The 18,874-nt window shown below is 41.4% G+C and overlaps 1 protein-coding gene across 1 annotated transcript in view; it reads left to right on the forward strand.

The window, feature by feature from the left end:
• The window catches only part of TAF2 (TATA-box binding protein associated factor 2), a 59,641-nt gene that overhangs the window by 5,984 nt on the left and 34,783 nt on the right, over positions 1-18,874 (forward strand). The window contains exons 3-12 of the mRNA XM_053395380.1: positions 958-1,118; positions 6,462-6,580; positions 7,077-7,218; positions 8,155-8,386; positions 9,451-9,635; positions 10,999-11,112; positions 11,547-11,646; positions 14,074-14,159; positions 15,519-15,654; positions 17,587-17,741. Of these exons, the coding sequence (XP_053251355.1) occupies positions 958-1,118; positions 6,462-6,580; positions 7,077-7,218; positions 8,155-8,386; positions 9,451-9,635; positions 10,999-11,112; positions 11,547-11,646; positions 14,074-14,159; positions 15,519-15,654; positions 17,587-17,741 (1,430 nt within the window). The remainder of the gene's footprint in view (positions 1-957; positions 1,119-6,461; positions 6,581-7,076; positions 7,219-8,154; positions 8,387-9,450; positions 9,636-10,998; positions 11,113-11,546; positions 11,647-14,073; positions 14,160-15,518; positions 15,655-17,586; positions 17,742-18,874) is intronic.

An 18,874-nucleotide genomic window follows, 5' to 3' on the forward strand; every position in this document is an offset into this window, starting at 1 on the left:
ATTCCTTGCTCAGTTATGAAACTCACTCGGTGATGTTGCGCCAGGCACCTCACTCGCAGGGTAGTTGTGAGGAAAAGCGGGGCTCTCTCATAAATGCTGCTGGAGCTTGGAGTTAAAAGTGCGAACAAATAGGAAGGGGAGAACCAGAGACCAAAAGGACTGATTGTGTCTCAGGACAAGCAGCATTTTCAAGTCTTGTCCCAAGTCATAATGTGTGCTCCGTTAATTTACAGTGGCTGGTTGAAAGCACTAATGTATTTCTGTAAGGCATGGCAGTATCACAAGTTATGTGACCCAAGGCAGTATCAGTGAAAAATGTAGGAATATTCTCCCTAGTTTCTGAGAAGGAGAGTTCTCCTGTGAAGGAGAATCATGGCACCTCATGCTGGATGTAGGGTGGCCAAAAAACAAACACACAAACAGGGCTCCTGTACCTTTAATATAGGGATGGGGTGCTGGTGACTTCAGATGTTGGGCTGTAGCTTCCATCTTCCCTGAGCATTGGCTATGCTAGCTGGGACTGATGGGGGCTAGAGGCCAAGGACATCTGGAAGACTACAGGCTTCCCACCTCTGCTTTAATAGTTGCAACAATGACAAGCTGCAGCTGGTGAAATTCCTCCTTCTTCACAGCTGCTAAAGATGTAAGAGCCCTGTCCTCATTTGCATCTAGTCAGCCTAGCTATACGTAGGACTTTCTTCATTGATTGAAGGGAACGTTGCACTCCTCTTGTTACTTTCTCACTTCTGACACCGAGTGTGTCCTTAACAAGCAGTATGAGAAGCAACTTGGTGAGAGCTGGTGAGCTTTTTAAACCTTTCAGTTGATGCAAAAGGAAACCCATTTTGAAGCTATAACAGTATTTATAAAGCTAAATTGCTTTGGAGTGTAAACTTCTGCAGTTTAAGAAGAAAATGCATGTTGTGTCCCTGATGTTGTTCTTTTAAATCTGTGCAGGGTTACGTGGAGCTGACAATATTTCCCACAGTTGCGAATCTCAATAGAATCAAGCTGAACAGTAAACAATGTAGGATATACAGAGTGAGAGTCAACGATCTGGAAGCAGCTTTCATTTATAATGACCCCACGCTGGAGGTTTGTCACCATGAGTCGAAACAGTAAGTAAATAGTTCATAGTTGCTACCGTCTCTGGAATAGTGATCAATATCTTTTTTGGATAGGGTATGAAGAGGGCATTGAGTCATGAGTGTTCTTGAAGCACAAGATTGATCAACACATTTAATAGGTGTCAAAAGTGAAGTAATGATGGGAAATATTTCACAAATCTGAAGTTTTTGAGATAATATAGAACATACGAAGAGTCTGGGATCAAGCCAAAAATCCATCTAGTCTAGCATCCTGTTCTCACAGTGGCCTGCATTGCTTACTTTCAGACAATTCGCAGGCAAAAGAAAATGCTGCACTTGACATCTTGATAATGCCACAATTGGGCAGCCTTAGCCAGCTGTCAAAGGGGCCCGTGGTTTGGAGGACGTTTGAATTCAACCTAGCGGCTAGATCCTACTGTCTCATGGCCTGATCCCAACCATACTGACCCAAAATGATATGACATGGATTTCAATGGAATGGTTCCAATGAAGCATGTTTCAGATTGCAGCCTCACTCTGAAATATGATAACTAGGGCTTTTTTTTAGGTGGAACTCACTGGAACTCAGTTCTGGCACCTCTCAACTGTGCACCATTGCCATTCTGAGAGAATGAAGGAGGTGTTCATAGTGAGTTCCAGCACCTCATTTTCCAGAAAAATAGCACTGATGAGAACGATAGCATTGGCCTGTCTTGCAGGATGGTTGGAAAGATTATTGAGATAAAGTATGTGAAGTGCTTTGACTATTTAGGGAAAATGCTACAGTGATGCTAAGTATTTCTTTTGGTGGACATTGTTGGGAAATGATGGCACATTCTTACACTTTAGGATCCTGCTGCCTGCCTGACTCCCAATGACACCATACCCTCTTGTATACAAAGGATGCACGTGCAAGCAGAGACTCTGGGTGGTACAAATAAAGCTTTGCTGGATTTATTTAAGACATGTCTTTGTGGAGGAAGACAGTGCTTTCCCACCAAATCATAGAACTGTGGAGTTGGAATGGACCACCAGGATCATTTAGTTCAACCCCCTACAATCCAGGAATCTTTGGCCCAACATGGGGCATGAACCCACAACCGAGATTAAGAGTCTCGTGGTCTACCAACTATCCTGGTTTGCAATAGCAAGAATTGCCATTCTGGATACAGTGGTACCTCGGGTTACATACACTTCAGGTTACAGACTCCGCTAACCCAGAAATAGTGCTTCAGGTTAAGAACTTTGCTTCACAGAAATCGTGCTCCGGTGGTACGGCGGCAGCGGGAGGCCCCATTAGCTGAAGTGGTGCTTCAGGTTAAGAACAGTTTCAGGTTAAGAACAGACCTCCGGAACGAATTAAGTACTTAACCCGAGGTACCACTGTACATAGTAATGTTGCATATCTGAGCCAACAGGAAACAATCAACTCTTACACCCACAACTTACAAATACTGTATGTGTATTTTTGAGTAAGACACCTCAAAAAGATTTCTTCTATGTAGTATCTTTATATATTAAGGGTGTGGTGAAAGAGGCCCCAACTAGTTTAACTAGCTGAAATAATAATTTGCTGGAATAGTCTAGATTAACTATGCATCTTGCCAAATAAATCTGTGACAGATGTACAACCCAGAGAAAGGTTTTTTGTTTTGTCACAACAAAGGCCAGAGTCTCTCTTAGCAAACAGTACCCCTGGTCAAAGTACATCTTTATTTTTGATACATTTTATTTTTAATAAAAGACTACATGTGCCTAACAAACTCCATTTTCAGCAGTATGCAAGAAGCTTCTAACAGGCTTGCACTGGTTTTAAGTTGAGACTTGGACCTTCAGTATCAGTAAGTGCCACGGAGCTTTAGTGTTAAATACAAATGAATATATAGTGAAAGGATGTCAATCCAGATCTCCACTTCTCAGCTGCTACCATTTGTATGGAAAGTAAGCATACCCATAAGACACCCCCTCCACCATAATGGTCCTCTAAATAGATTCCTCTACAGTGAGTCACATATTTGAACAGGACCAATGCACATGTGAAAAAGAGAACAAACTAAATAATGGTTTCTGTGAAATACTAGCCTCTGTTCCAAGGAGTCTACCTCTCATTACATAAAATATGGCCCATTTCTGTCTGTGAACCCACTGGTATTTAGTATCTAACCACAAGTTCCCTCTAGATACAGACATTTCGGAAAGCTGTCCCTTGGTGATAATTAGAGGCAGAATATTCCTGTATCATATTTACTTTAAAGTAAGTTGATTTGAATATCCCTGAAATTCATATTGAAGTTGAGACTTGTGTTGTTTATTATTTCTGGTGCTTATTATGTGTGATAATCACTAAAAGATTTAAAATATGAAAATGCCATTAGGGCAAGGCACAAATTAAGAATCGCTTTACGGATGGTTTATTTTTGCTGGGCTTGCGTCTGATTCTGGAAAGAATTAAGTGTACAGATAGACTGCATTTACTGGCCTAGCATACGATTTGTTAAAGATGGTTAAAACAAAATAAAACAAAAAGGATTGCAAGGAGCTTCAAAAGGACCTCCCCAAAGTGGCAGTAAAATATCAAATGTAAAGTGATAAGTTAGCATGTGGTAGTTGTGACTTGAAATATAGTGGTACCTTGGTTCTCAAACTTAATTGGTTCCGGAAGTCTGTTCCAAAACCAAAGTGTTCCCAAACCAAGGCGCACTTTCCCATAGAAAGTAATGCAAAATGGATTAATCTGTTCCAGACTTTTAAAAACAACCCCTAAAACAGCAATTGAACATGAATTTTACTATCTAACAAGATCATTGATCCATAAAATGAAAGCAGTAATCAATGTTCTGTACTATAAATAAGATAGTATTGTAGATGATAAAAATTAAAAAAAAAAATTCTTACCTGCACTGATGATAGTTATTGTTTGGATGGGGGGCTTTTATCCCTTTTTGCAGTCACACAATCAATCAATCAACAAGCCACAGTCACAAAAATGAAAAAGCCACACACAAAAAACGCAAAAAATAGCAAAAACAAAAGACCAAATATCACCTCAGAGCTCTGCAATCAGAAACGGAAGGCTTTAATTATGATTGGGGGGGGGGAGGACTTAAATTAGCTACTCAGGGATACAAATGGGATGAAAAAAACCTTAATTACTATGTGGGGGACTCAAATGAGCTGCACAACAGTAAAAACGGAAGCTCAGGAGCATGTTCGGCTTCCGAGGCAAAGTTCGAAAACCGGAACACTTCCGAGTTTGCAGTATTCGGGTACTGAGTTGTTTGGGAACTAAGCTGTTCGAAAATTGTAGTGGGTATCCTCTTGTTGTTCCTCTTGCTACTTAGCTGGTAGTAACATGCTCCAAGCCTTCAGATTTAGATAGATTTCAACAACTAAAAAAGCAAAATTGGAAAGCTAGGGCTAATTTGCACACCATGAACATTGATTGTTGTTGATCATCTCACTCAATGACTCCTTTCTGAGTGTATGAATTGACTCCATGGAAGAGTACCATGTTTTATGAAGGTGTGAGATGGTAGTGAAAGTTCTGCCTGTGATGTTTGAGCTGGAATTGCTTATTTATACATGCAAGTCACCACTTGTGCACCAGCCATAGTATTATCAAAGGCTAAAAACTGAGCTAACATGTTTTCTTAGTAAATGGTCAAAAATTCTTTCTGGCTTGAAGTTTGTCCTTCAGGACTGAGGTGTTTACATCCTCTGGACTATGCATGAATAATCTCTGGGCTATTCATGAATAATCAGTTTAGCCTCTTGAGTTTTCCACGTTAGATTTCAAAAATTCAAAATGAAGTTTACTCAGTATGTGGTGGGTAGGGAATGAGGTGGAAGGAAAGCTTTGAAATGAGGTCATGTCTGATTTTTGTGAGGTTTTAATTTGGCTCAAACCCTTTCATTGTACAAAACCCTCCTTTTTCTGTGGAAGATGAGTTGGTGTGGGAAAGAAAGTATTGTGACTTCTTTTTTGTGTTTGAACCTTGTGGATAGTGCTCATGTTGGGCATATTGTAAAAAAGTAAGCTATATTGAGACATCTAATAAACCTTTAAGTCAAACTGGGAAAGAAAGGGCAATTTTATTCCCTCCTTTTAGTCGCTGAATTTTATTGACTCGTTTCAGGCATGATGATATTGCTAGTTTTGAAAAGTATCTGTTAGGGGATGAACTTGAGCTCATTGAGGAAAGAAAGCAATGCTACATATTTGTAAAACTAGTTCTGTGAAGAACTTGCTGTAGGACTCCAACTAAGAAAGGTATTCTCTGTTCTTCATTAGATCAGCCTTTAAAAGACTGTTAAGGGTATGGTGCAAAGCCACCCAGCCAAGGAGCTCAATTGACTGTGAAATCACCACCATTAGAGTGCAACAGGATGTAGATGAGTTGGCGGTAATGAATGGGATTCGTTGTGGCTTGGTTTTGGAAGGTTGCTTTTTTAACTCTGAGTTTCCAAGCGTTTGCGGCCTGAAATGTAATATGCAAAAAGTTAAAACTGAACATATAGCGCGTACGTTGTATATTATCATCTGTTTAGGAAAAGAACAGCACCACAGTAAGAATGGTTTCAGTAATATAAGGCAGTCTATAGTAGACAGCGGGTGGCGCTGTGGTCTGAACTACATAGCCTGGGGCTCGCCGATCAGAAGGTTGGCAGTTCGAATCCCCGCGACGGGGAGAGCTCCCGTTGCTCAGTCCCTGCTCCTGCTAAACTAGCAGTTTGAAAGCATGTCAAAGTGCAAGTAGATATCGTCGGGAGTCTCGGCTTCATGGCAGGTTCTTAAATGGCCGGGTGGGCCGGATTTAGGACCCCAGGGGCCGTAGTTTGCCGACCCCTGCTCTAGTTATTCAGACTATTATTTTGTCAAATGTGAGGAGGCAGAATAATATTCAGCCTACTTTCTGGCAACCGTGCTGGCTGCTGATTTAGTTTCCTGGTCCAATTGATAGTGCTGGATCCTACCCTTTCGACGTCTTTTGTGGCCTGGGACTGATATATTTTGGAGATTCCCTCTCTCCATACGTGCTTAAGTCTCCAGTTCCATTGTGTAGGGCAGACCAAGCTCCGTGTGCCCTTGCCACATGAAGTCAAGATAAGTGGAGCAATGGAGAGGATTTTCACTGCAATTGTCTCAAGCTTATCAAATGACTTTCTCAGTTAAGCTTTTCTTGTGACATTTCAAAGAGGGTGTACAATCTGCCCATGAGTGTTGAGTTGGCATTTCTAAGTGGTTACTGTTAGAGGTGACAATTTTAAGCACTTCTGTTGTGGGCATTTTTTATCTGCTTTTTTGCAGCATGTGAAGTCCCTTGACCCCGAATCCTTTTTTTGAATTTGAACTCTGAGTCCTTTGTGTTGCAGGAGAAATCTCAACTACTTTTCCAATGCGTATGCTGCTGCAGTCAGTGCTGTGGACCCGGATGCTGGAAATGGAGAGCTGTGCATCAAGGTGCCATCAGAGCTTTGGAAGCACGTCGATGGTAAAGACCAGAAACCCTTAAAATGAAAGTGCTACAGACTTGCTAGCGATCTAGAATAGTTTTCCAGGCCTTGCTGCACTTTGGCAGGGCTTCAATGGCCCTGCAATGCTGGTGGAGCGCTTTTGATTTTGAGGCATAGATCAGGCAAGCTGTTTGATTATGTGAATTACGGCAAGTTCTTAAGAGTTACTTCAAGCCTCATAGACTAGCTTCTCTGTGCAGAAAAATATATACCAAAATAAATAATCTCCCGTGCATATTTTCAATAAAATGTGTTTTATAATAGAAAATTCTGTTTCGCTTTGAGAGTCCTGGGTCATCATCAAAGATCTCACCTTCATTCTTTCATCTTTTTCTCTTGCTTAGTTCATTGAAGTTCTGAGTACAAAGTGGTTTTGCAAGTTAATGAATAGTTAATGGTGGGTTTGCCATGTTTCTTCCAGAAATACAAGATTAATACATATTTTATTATGTGGTTGTTCTTTTACTGCTGCAGAATTAAAAGTCTTGAAGGTACATATCAATTTTTCTCTGGACCAGCCAAAAGGAGGCCTTCATTTTGTGGTACCCAACGTGGAAGGAAGCTTAGCAGAGAGAGGGGCCCATGTCTTCTCTTGCGGGTATCAAAATTCTACAAGGTGAGAGTTGCAGAGTCTTATGCTCCCATTTCCCACGGGCCTTGAAATTGAAGAGTGCTGTGAGAATTGGAAATGAGGTCCTATTTTGCTTTACGGTCATTTCAGAATATTTTAAGACCATTCAGACATGGCGTTTTCCTTACATGGAAGAAAACAAATAACCCATGTGTGCACTCATTTTCCAATTGGCAGCTTTTCAATTGATGGTCATTCAGTAAAATAGATATTTTACGTGCTGCTCAGTAAATATAGGTTCATTTGACCTGTGGTGCTTCATTACCCTCCATCTTCTCTTTTGAATAATGTATATTTAATTTCCAGAGCTATCAGAGTCTCATTTGTCATTGTTAAAATGAATGAGACTGGTGGTCTGTCTGAATAGAAAAGGAAAAATCTTAGCGTTTTACCTGTTTAGCTTTCCATTTTTTATATGTTATACCACTTCAAGAGACTGGAATAGATTCCCCATCCCCACCCCTGGTTTTTGGAGGTGGGTGGGTAGAGGAATGAATTTGTACATTCCTGTATCAACAACAAGAAGAACAAAAACAAAGGACTGAAGACATCACTGTTGGACCCTGGGAGCTCTCTTGCCAAGGTGCAAACATATTTCAAGTGTGCCTTGCAGTGTACTTTTCTGAAGGGGAACTTTCGAAGCCTCCCCAAACTAGTCAGTCTTTCAGTATTGTAGAATTGAACTTCTTAACGTGGAGTAGCAGCCTCACGGGAGTCCTAAACTGGCTAGCTTTTTGTAGTTCTTTGTGTTTATGCATTGACAGAATGCAGTTATCAAAGATTTGGGAAGGGTCAGCTGCTTGCAGGATTGTACTGTTTTGGTAATGCTATGGCCCCAGATGCCTACACATCAAGTACTGCAACATTTGTCTTGGATTGGGAAGGTGATTACGGTTTTTAATGACTTCACTTTCTCTCCAGGTTTTGGTTTCCTTGTGTTGATTCATACTCTGAACTATGCACATGGAAGCTGGAATATACTGTGGATGCCACAATGGTGGCTGTCTCAAATGGAGACCTGGTGGAAACGGTGTATACTCATGATATGAGAAAAAAGACCTTCCATTATATGCTGACAATTCCAACTGCAGCATCGAACATCTCCTTGGCCATCGGACCATTTGAAATCCTTGTTGATCCCTACATGCATGAGGTAATTCTTTTCATAGGCAGCCTCTGTGTGGCACTTCTCCTATTCCACGTGATTTGTCCTGGTGTGAGGTTCTTGGGTGGTTATTGATTAGGGTTTAAAGGTAAAGGTAAAGGGACCCCTGACCATTAGGTCCAGTTGTGGCCGACTCTGGGGTTGCAGCGCTCATCTCGCTTTATTGGCTGAGGGAGCTGGCATTCAGCTTCCAGGTCACGTGGCCAGCATGACTAAGCCACTTCTGGCGAACCAGAGCAGCGCACGGAAACGTCGTTTACCTTCCCGCCAGAGCGGTACCTATTTATCTACTTGCACTTTGACATGCTTTCGAACTGCTAGGTTGGCAAGAGCTGGGATTGAGCAACGGGAGCTCACCCCGTCGCGGGGATTCGAACCGCCGACCTTCTGATCAGCAGGTCCTAGGCTCTGTGGTTTAACCCACAGCGCCACCCACGTCCCTATGATTAGGGTTTTCCTCTTGCTATATTGGTCATAAAGGATTTTTCAGTGCTTTTTTTATTTGTCCTGTTATATTTCCAGGGATAGAATAATATCTAAAATAAGTTCTCAACAGCCAGAATCCTAAAGTCGGAATCTAAATTTATCGCTCTATTTATATTACTATTTCCCCTGACTATTGCTTTATAAAAGTTTTGCATGTTGTCGTAAGTCTGTTGCCTTATCTTTGGGAAGTACCAATTCTTGCTGTAACTTGCAGTCGATTCCAGTGGCTGGAAGTACCATGAACACCCACTTGAAAGCTTGCTACTTTATGACACTTCATACAGCAGATAGGCTGTTGTACGTAGCCTCAGGCCGTGCCTCACATTAACTGTTTTCCTGGATCTCTGGAAAGCTGTGGAGGACTAGCAAAGCTGCATAGCCAGTTCACCACCTCATCTTCAGCATCTCTAAGCTATATGCATGCAGTGATGGTGACCTCAGGGTCAAACTTGCTAATCTTTATATTTTCCATTGGCAGCATTTTCTAATGTTCACTTTCAGCTATCTGCTAACTTGAATTTGGTTTTGTTTTTTTAAAAAAGTTTTCTCCCTTGTTCTTGTTGTAGGTGACTCATTTCTGTTTACCCCAGCTTCTCCCGCTGCTCAAACACACCACATCTTATCTCCATGAAGTATTTGAATTCTATGAAGAGATACTTACGTGCCGCTATCCTTACTCCTGTTTCAAGACGGTTTTCGTAGACGAGGCTTACGTTGAAGTAGCTGCTTACGCTTCCATGAGCATTTTTAGGTAAGTACTTATAACTAATTGGGATGCGAGTGGCGCTGTGGGTTAAACCACAGAGCCTAGGGCTTGCCGATCAGAAGGTCAGCAGTTCGAATCACCGCGATGGGGTGAGCTCCTGTTGCTCGGTCCCTGCTCCTGCCAACCTAGCAGTTCGAAAGCATGAAGTGCAAGTAGATAAATAGGTACCACTCTGGCGGGAAGGTAAACGGCGTTTCCGTGCGCTGCTCTGGTTCGCCAGAAGCGGCTTAGTCAAGCTGGCCACATGACCCGCAAGCTGTACGCCGGCTCCCTCAGCCAATAAAGCGAGATGAGTGCTGCAGCCCCAAAGTCGTCCACGACTGGACTTAACGGTCAGGGTTCCCTTTACCCTTACCTTTACTTATAACTAACCCATCTAAAATGAAGTGATTTGAGTAATGCACAGATATCCACCACACTTCATCATATCTCATGCTGGTAGAGAGATACTTCAGTCCAAATCACCAGAGGTTTTTTGTGTTTGCTCTTTTGCCTTTTTAAAGGAAACTCAGTGCCATCATTTAAGTTCATAGGACCAAGGATAGCATTATACTGGGACCTGGGCTTTTGGCTGAAACTCAGCTGTGTACTTGCAAGGGATGCCTTTGAGCTAGCTCCACATTTCAATTCAGTTTCCAGCTTATAAAATGATTCCAAAGGTTGCCATAGAATCAACTGATGAGATAAGAATTGTAAATAACATGGCAGCACCAAAACGTTAAATGCCTGTGACATTTATTATTATTGCCAGATTGACTTCAACCCAATGCAGAATAATAATAATAATAATAATAATAATAATAATAATAATAATAATAATAATATATTATTTATACCCCACCAATCTGGCTGGGTTTCCCCAGCCACTCTGGGCGGCTTCCAACAGAATATTAAAATACAATAGCCTATTAAACATTAAAAGCTTCCCTGAACAGGACTGCCTTCAGATGTTTTCTAAAAGTTTTCTCTTTGACATCTGGTGGGAGGGCGTTCCACAAGGCGGGTGCCACTAACAGCCAGTTTTAGAAACATAGGGTGTTTTAACATGTTCCCAATTTTAATTTTGCAACCATGGTCCAAAGTGCATGTGGCAAAGGAGGGATGCAGCTGTGACTTTTACTCTTGAGTACACACACCTGTTGGTTCACACTTAGTGATTGTTTGGCTTCATGTTGCATGTGAAGCTGACCCGTATAAGACTTAAGAAAGCTGTTTTATACTTCTCTTGTTAAAATTTTGCCATGATTTGTTCATGTTTACTTGATTAAACTGAGGTGGAGGGTTTTGTTTCTCCTGAAGATTTTGTTTGTCACCGTTGTGCATATGCTTGTTTGTGTTTTTCATTTAGCACAAACCTTTTGCACAGTGCAATGATAATAGATGAGACCCCGCTGACCAGGAGATGTTTGGCTCAGGCTCTGGCCCAGCAGTTTTTTGGCTGTTTCATATCTAGAATGTCTTGGTGAGTACATCTTAAAATAGATAACTCCCACGTCGAATTTTGGCTATGAGTATGAGAATCATTATAAAGCATAAATGCAGATAAATTCTATAGCTATTACAGCAATCATAGCACATTTGGGGTTTCTTAAATTTGCAAGATAACCTACAAGCTCTTAATGTCTATTTACTCACATAGATTTTTAAGTTTCTGTATGATAGAGAATATTTTAAATAAAAATACCAAAAGATGTAGTTGCCTAGATTTTAATTACACTTAAAGCTTTCTTTCACTGCCAGGATATATACATCTGTTCTTGGTTCATTAGTCCTTTATTTACTTAGATGGTTAGAGTTGTTAGCTTTTAAAGTATTTTCACTAGGAGTGCATTCAGCATGGAGTCCTGATTCTGTAAATTAAGAGAGATTTTTCTCGCGTTGCTTCTTTACTTACAGGTCAGATGAGTGGGTGTTGAAGGGAATCTCTGGCTATATTTATGGCCTCTGGATGAAGAAAACCTTTGGTGTAAATGAGTATCGGCACTGGATCAAGGAGGTAATGAACCCCAATGGATTTTGAAAGCATCTTTATGCATTTACACAGATACACAAGGGGATGCACGAATGGAGCTATCCTTTCCATTGACACATTTTAAGGTGAAGCTGTCACAATTAAATGGGAGATTACACAATACCTATGTGTGCAGTTCTTGAAATATTTGGCAAAATATTTGGCAAAATATTTGGGTAACTGACCAGTGAAGCTGCTTTGGGTGACATCATCATCATTATTATTAATAATAATTTATTATTTATACCCTGCCCATCTGGCTGGGTTTCCCCGGCCACTCTGGGCGGCTTCCAACAAAAGATTAGAAATACATTAAAACATCAGTCATTAAAAGCTTCCCTAAACAGGGCTGCCTTCAGATGTCTTCTAAACGTCAGATAGTTGTTTACTTCTGTGACATCTGATGGGGGGGGGGCATTCCACAGGGTGGGCGCCACTACTGAGAAGGCCCTCTGCCTGCTTCCCTGTAGCTTCACTTCTCTCAGTAAGGGAACCGCCAGAAAGCCCTCAGCGCTGGACCTCAGTGTCCGGGCAGAATGATGGGGGTGGAGCCACTCCTTCAGGCCGAGGCCATTTAGTGCTTTAAAGGTCAGCACCAACACTTTGATTTGTCCTTGGAAATGTACTGGGAGCCAATGTAGATCTTTCAAGACCGGTGTTATGTGTTTTCGGCAGCCACTCCTAGTCACCAGTCTAGCTGCCGCATTCTGGAGTAGTTGTCATTTCTGGGTCACCTTCGAAGGTAGCCCCACGTAGAGCGCATTGCAGTAGTCCAAGCAGCAGATAACTAGAGCATGTACCACTCTGGCAAGACAGTCTGCGGGCAGGTAGGGTCTCAGCTGGCATACCCGATGGAGCTGCTAGACAGTTGCCCTCGACACAGAATTGACCTGTGCCTCCATTGACTGCTGTGAGTCCAAAATGACTCCCAGGCTGCGCACCTGGTCCTTCAGGGGCACAGTTACCCCATTCAGGACCAGGGAATCCTCCACACCTGCCCGCCTCCTGTCCCCCCAAAACAGTACAGTGGTGCCCCGCAAGACGAATGCCTCGCAAAACGAAAAAAGCGCAAGACGAAAGGGTTTTTCGGTTTTTGCGTCGCTTCGCAAGACGATTTTCCCTATGGGCTTGCTTCGCAAGACGAAACGTCTTGCGAGTTCTTGCGAGTTTGTTTCCTTTTTCTTAAAGCCGCTAAGCCGTTAATAGCCACTAAGCCGTTAATAGCCGCTAAGCCGCTAATAGCCGTGCTTCGCAAGACGAAAAAACCGCAAGACGAAGAGACTGCGGGACGGATTAATTTTGTCTTGCGAGGCACCACTGTACTTCTGTCTTGTCAGGATTCAACCTCAATCTGTTCCTCTGTTTGAGGAAGCATTAAGTTATATTGGGTTGGCTACATAAGCATCAACAGAACAGGTTTCTCTCTCTCTGGAAGTGTGTTAGCAACCCACCATGCCACCCTCGGGTTAAAGGTAATTACCCACCCTTGCAGGCCACAGGGTGGCACTAAACCCCCTCAGTGATGCCCTGCTGTAGCGACACAGAACAGCCATTCAGGTAGGACCCAGCAGTTCTTTCCCCACCCGTGCAGATGAGCATCCAGTCATGTGAGCCCTGACTTGCTGTCTGAGGAAAGAACAGCCCAGATACTGGTTTTCTACCTTAGTGAGAATTAGGCCTCTGTTTTAGGGGGTCCTACACCCTTCTGCCAAGTGAATGGTTTATGAATTAGTCCAGACCATCTGCCTCTTTTCCTTGAGTAGTGTGATGGGTTTTGCCATAAAAAGCTTTCAAGTGATCTTGATTTAATTTTCTAACCCTGCACCCTGTCTTCATTTCCCCTTTTAAACAGCCTCATATGTTGTCATCGGAAAATTGCACTGTGTTTTTTACAAATCTGCCCCCCCTCAAAAAAACCTATCCAATTTTTCAGTAACAGTTCATCCTGTTCACTGAGAGTAAGGTACCAAGCAGCAGATGGAAAGGAAGGCAAAATGCCTATCTTTTCAAGAGTTGTGTAGAAAAGTGTGTGTGTATGTTCGTGTGTGTGTGTGTTTGTCTTATGATGCATTCAGCGCTCTCTGGCAATCACACATTGCAGGGGCAACTAATAGAGGGGCCAAGCTGTCTCTTGGGCACCCCAGGATTATCTGAAATGCACTTGAAAAACCACAGTGGTTTGCAATTCTGCTCTTTGCAGATAATGTTTGTGCCGGCTTATCTTTAATGTGAAGTAGTGGAAGTTGAGTTAAAAGGGGAAGGGTTTGTGATGGGTACATTTGTAAGGGGAGGAAATGATGGAAACCAAATTGAATATGCTCATAATTTTAATATGCTTCAACAAGACCATGTCTTCTCATTGTAGCCAAATACACCATTGCAATATTATTATTATTATTATTTGCATTTCAGGAACTGGACAAAATAGTTGTGTATGAGCTGAAGACCGGTGGAGTCTTACTTCATCCAATCTTTGGTGGAGGAAAAGAAAAAGACAAGTATGTTTAGTAGATTTATAGGGCCAATAATACACACACGAACACACACACACACACACACACACACACACACACGAACACACTCTTCAGGTGAGTAATGAGACATTTGGCCAAAGGCTTCATTATCTCAGCTACCTAATGGTCCCATAAAGGACATCCTTGGTAAACATTTGCCTTGTTTGAATTACAGAATGGAAGTATATTAACAAAATATATGCTAAGTAGAGTAAAAACCTTTCCAAGGAAAGGGAAACTATTTTGCTACAGGTGTGAAAATCACTTTAAAATACACATTCTGCTATTTTTACAAGCACTAGAGTCCTAATGACTGATGCACATCAGCTTTGAGCAAACTGCAGGTTTTTTTTTAAAAAAAATTAGAGCATATGGCTGACGAACTTCATTCTGTGTAGCCATATGGAGGGAGGTGACTTTATTGCTCATTAAATGGTGCTGAAATACTACATCCAAAGTCTTAAACTGGTTATATTGGGATGGCAACATGGATTTATAAGCAATATGAGATGAAAGGGAATAGTTGTTCAACTTGAGTTGCCTAATTCAAATGTCCGAGAATAGTTTTATTAAAGAGGCTATAATTGAAAGCAAAAGGCTGCTTAAATACCTCTTCTCCAATATGTTATAGATCCTTTTCACGGGCTCCTTACCACTGGTTTTCTGCTTGAAGCACTGCTGGGTAGGCTGTTTGGAGGTGCCCAGTGATGGCTAAGGTGAAAGTCACTGCTGTGAGGTCCAGCAGTGAGATGACTGCTTTTGGTGGCTCAAAGGAGAGGTTCAGGAGTAACATGTGCTACTCAGAGTAGATTCATTGATACTAATGAATGTAACTAAGACAGGTCCATTAATTTAATTGTGTCTACTCTGAGTAAACTTAATTGAATACCACCCCATTGTAATTACGGCTGTCTTCCTTAGCCGAAAGAGTCTGCTCATATCTTTTTTAAAGTACTCAATGAAAGAGAATATAGGATAGTCATTATTTCTCCTCTTTCCTCCCTTCTGTGCTCCTGTCTGAACTGTTCATAGATTGTTGCAGCCAGAAGTAAACTGCTGATGTTGAATGTTTCATATTTTGCAATTTACCCAGATTTAGTTTTACATCCACAGTTTACCTGGGAATATTTTTTTAAAAACACTGAGTAAAATTTGTAAGCGTACTTCTTGAGCCCCTGTTCTTAATATAATCAGAGTTTTAATTAGTACTTTTCAATTGCTGGATTAGGAGAATCCTGTCTGACTCTTTGAATTTTTATTTTTGAGCTTTCTGCTGTATGTGGGACTTTCCCTTAAAATGCAAAATTAAATATTTCTGAAATGATCTTGATTTTCATTTTCCAGCCCTGCGTCACACCTGCATTTTTCTATAAAGCATCCTCACACATTATCATGGGAGTACTACACTATGTTCCAGTGCAAAGCCCACCTAGTCATGAGACTCATAGAAAACAGAATAAGCATGGAGTTCATGTTACAAGTAAGTGTTTGGACACTTTTAAAATTTCCTATTTATAATTACTTTTAAAAAAATAAAATACTTGCATTTCAGTGCCTTCCATAAAAAATGTGACCCTAAAAGCAGACTATGAAGCTTATTACCGTTATACACAAAAGGATGGTGCCCACAGACCATGAACTTCTTCTTGGCCACATAAGTTTTATGCCAACCATAATTATGGTCTCTCTTTCTAGAGCAGACTTCCCCCCCTTTCCCCGTCCCTGCCTAATTAATGTCTGTACTGACATCAGCACCATCTTCAGTTAATGGCTTTCAACAGGGGTGACTAAGATTTGGCACTCCAGGTTTTTGGACTACAGTTCCCATCAGCCCTAGCCAGTATGATTGTGGGAGTAGTCCTGCAACATCTAGAGAATCATGGGTTAGCAACCTCTTCCCCCTCCTTTTTTAAAACAAACTCTATTGATTTTTTTTTAATGACCAAAGTGTTGTCATCCAAGATAAATACACGTACAGGTGTTAAATCTTGTATACTGTCATCCACATGGCATCAAAACAAACTTGGAATATCTTTTATGTTGCAGCTACCTCTGACTTGCTTAACCAGGGTTTGTAAACAAGAACATGGTTAACAAAACCTAGTTAAGAGGTTTAGCCTTTAACCAAAGCTGACATTGGTCATGAGCTATCCATTAAGCTTCAATCACATGCATACTTAACCTTGAGAGTAAGCCACAATGGACTCACTGAGACTTACTTCTGTATAGGCATGTGTAGGAATGCATTGTTTTTCATGTCACTGCAGGAAGGTGGAAATTTTCTCCATAGAGTGTGTGATCCCACTGACTGCCCTTGATTATCTACCTAACCATGGTTAAGGGAGAGCCAGCATTCTGTTTCTGGTGCCCTAAACAATTTGTATTTATGTGTTATATTTGAACCCTGAGTCAGAGCATCACATATGAAGTTGTCAGATAGTGTTAAGAGGCCTGCATCTGCTCCACTTCAGTATTATAGCTGCATCATATTGCCTTAACCTCACTTTCTCAGACTGCACAGGCACTTCTCAGCATGGTTGGCTGTTTGTATAATTGATTGGTGTGGTTTGGGCCGATTTATAACCACACCCAGGAAGCGAGGTTTCCTCTTTGTGTCATGGATCACATGTCATGGAAATCAGGCCGCGGCTTACAAAAACTAGGGTACTCACCATTTACTTAAATGATTCAATCTGTTTCCTGCAGAGAACTGTTTTGTTCAATGGAAACATTTTAGGTAAACACTTTCAGCGGCTTAATTTCTGCATATGGTAAAGGAAGCCACTTACAAACAGTGACTATAGTCAAAGTTATGAACCTTCACAGCTAAATGTGATTTCCAGTATAGAGACAGTGCTAGTAAATGCAATAAGACAATGCAAGCAATAAGACAGAGCTGAGGATCCTGTGACCCTTTGGATGCTGCTGGACTGCATCTCTCATAATCCCTGACCATCAGCCATACTGGCTAAGGCTTAAGAGTTTTGAACTCACAACATCTGGAGGGCCACTGGTCCCATCAAAAGAGGCCACCAACTTAGGGTCCTCTTTCCAACTTCCAGAGGCATTGGCTGGTTGTTTTTGAAAGTAGGATGCTGTATAACATGGGACATGGGTTTAACCAACAAGGCACCACATCTCTTTGCAAAAAAAACCCCTCATCTTTTCTGTCGCGTCTTCATTTCAAAATAGTTGCAGGAAATGCTACCATCCCCTTTGGTAGAGATGTGGTTTGAAATCCTCTACCCATCTAGCAGGGCACAGTTTGAACGTAATGTCTGAATCACCTTGGGTCCTATCTGATTTTGTTTCCAATGAACTGTACCTATGATGTTACCGTCACTGATATTTCTTAAAAGTGTAAGATCACTGGGCCTGTTTTGATTACTAACTGAGGCTAATTTCACCGTAGGTTTTCAACAAGCTCTTGAGCCTGGCCAGCACTGCCTCATCTCAGAAGTTCCAGTCTCATATGTGGAGTCAGATGCTGGTTTCCACATCTGGATTTTTGAAATCCATCTCCAATGTCTCTGGCAAAGACATTCAACCGTTAATAAAGCAATGGGTGTATCCTTTTTCATTCTAGCTCCGGGCTAGTAACAAAGGAGATGAAAAATAGCTGTTCTTTGGCCCGTTAAATGAATACACCGGGCCTTAAGAAGCAGCCCTAAATTTGTCTAGAGAGTTTCAAATAGTGAAGTTTAAGATTTAGCTCAAATTGCTGTTGTCCCTTTTGAATTGCATCTCGTTGTGGCTGATTGTTTAGTTTTCAAGATGCTACTGTCGGAGGAGAAATGCAGCATTTCGTACCAGTGTGCGCTGTTCTGAAAGACAAACCACAGAGCCAAGCTACACAGCAAGGATCCAGAGGATTTTCAAAAACATTCTTAAGGCAGATATGGAAAATGCCACAGTCTGGTGCATTCTTAGAAGTGAATTCCAAAAATTTCACCCTGGCACCAAAAGACTTGGGTCTATGTACAAGTAGTTTAAATCACCCAAATGAATAGCAGAGAGATTGGCTGATGCAGAACTCAATTGGCAGTTGCAAAGCTGCCTGGCAATACTGATCTGGTGCTTTCAATAATATTTCAGTCCACCTTGATAAAGGCAAAATAGACTTATACCGAGTGAAGTTCACAGAAACAAATGTAATCAGTGTCTGGTATTTCTATAGGGGCTCATTCAGAACTGCGGATTTCATTCTCACATACTTTATATTTGGTAGTAGATTTTTTTCACAAGGAGAATTGTGCATCCTGAAGTCAGTTTCCAAGTTTCCACAAAGCCCTGTATGGTGGATAGAGGCACCCTGGAAAAGGGAGTCTTTTTTAGTAAATACGCAGACACAAATAAGCAGTTTAGTAGTATGGATTCATAATTCCCTTTTAGGAGTTAGGATACATTGAAGGCTTTGCTAATCAAAGCAAAGCTTTTGCTTCCAAATGTTCATTATTTGACTTTCACAAAATCACTCTTTTGCTACTAAAATGCCCTCTTCTTTTTGTGTTGGACCAAATGCTTTAAATAAAAGTCCTGGTAAGATACATAAAACCCTAATTAATGAAACGCCACGGAATTTCTTCAAAATACAAGAATGTGTCAGGGCTTCAGGTGGGGAAGGGAGAGCAGACACGCTCTCATGTTCAGCACGTAGGTTTGAAAGGGGCTTGTAAGCATTTTTTTTGTGTGTGTAGATT

This window comes from Podarcis raffonei, chromosome 7, assembly GCF_027172205.1.
Source record: "Podarcis raffonei isolate rPodRaf1 chromosome 7, rPodRaf1.pri, whole genome shotgun sequence".
In the NCBI taxonomy this organism is placed as follows: domain Eukaryota; kingdom Metazoa; phylum Chordata; class Lepidosauria; order Squamata; family Lacertidae; genus Podarcis; species Podarcis raffonei.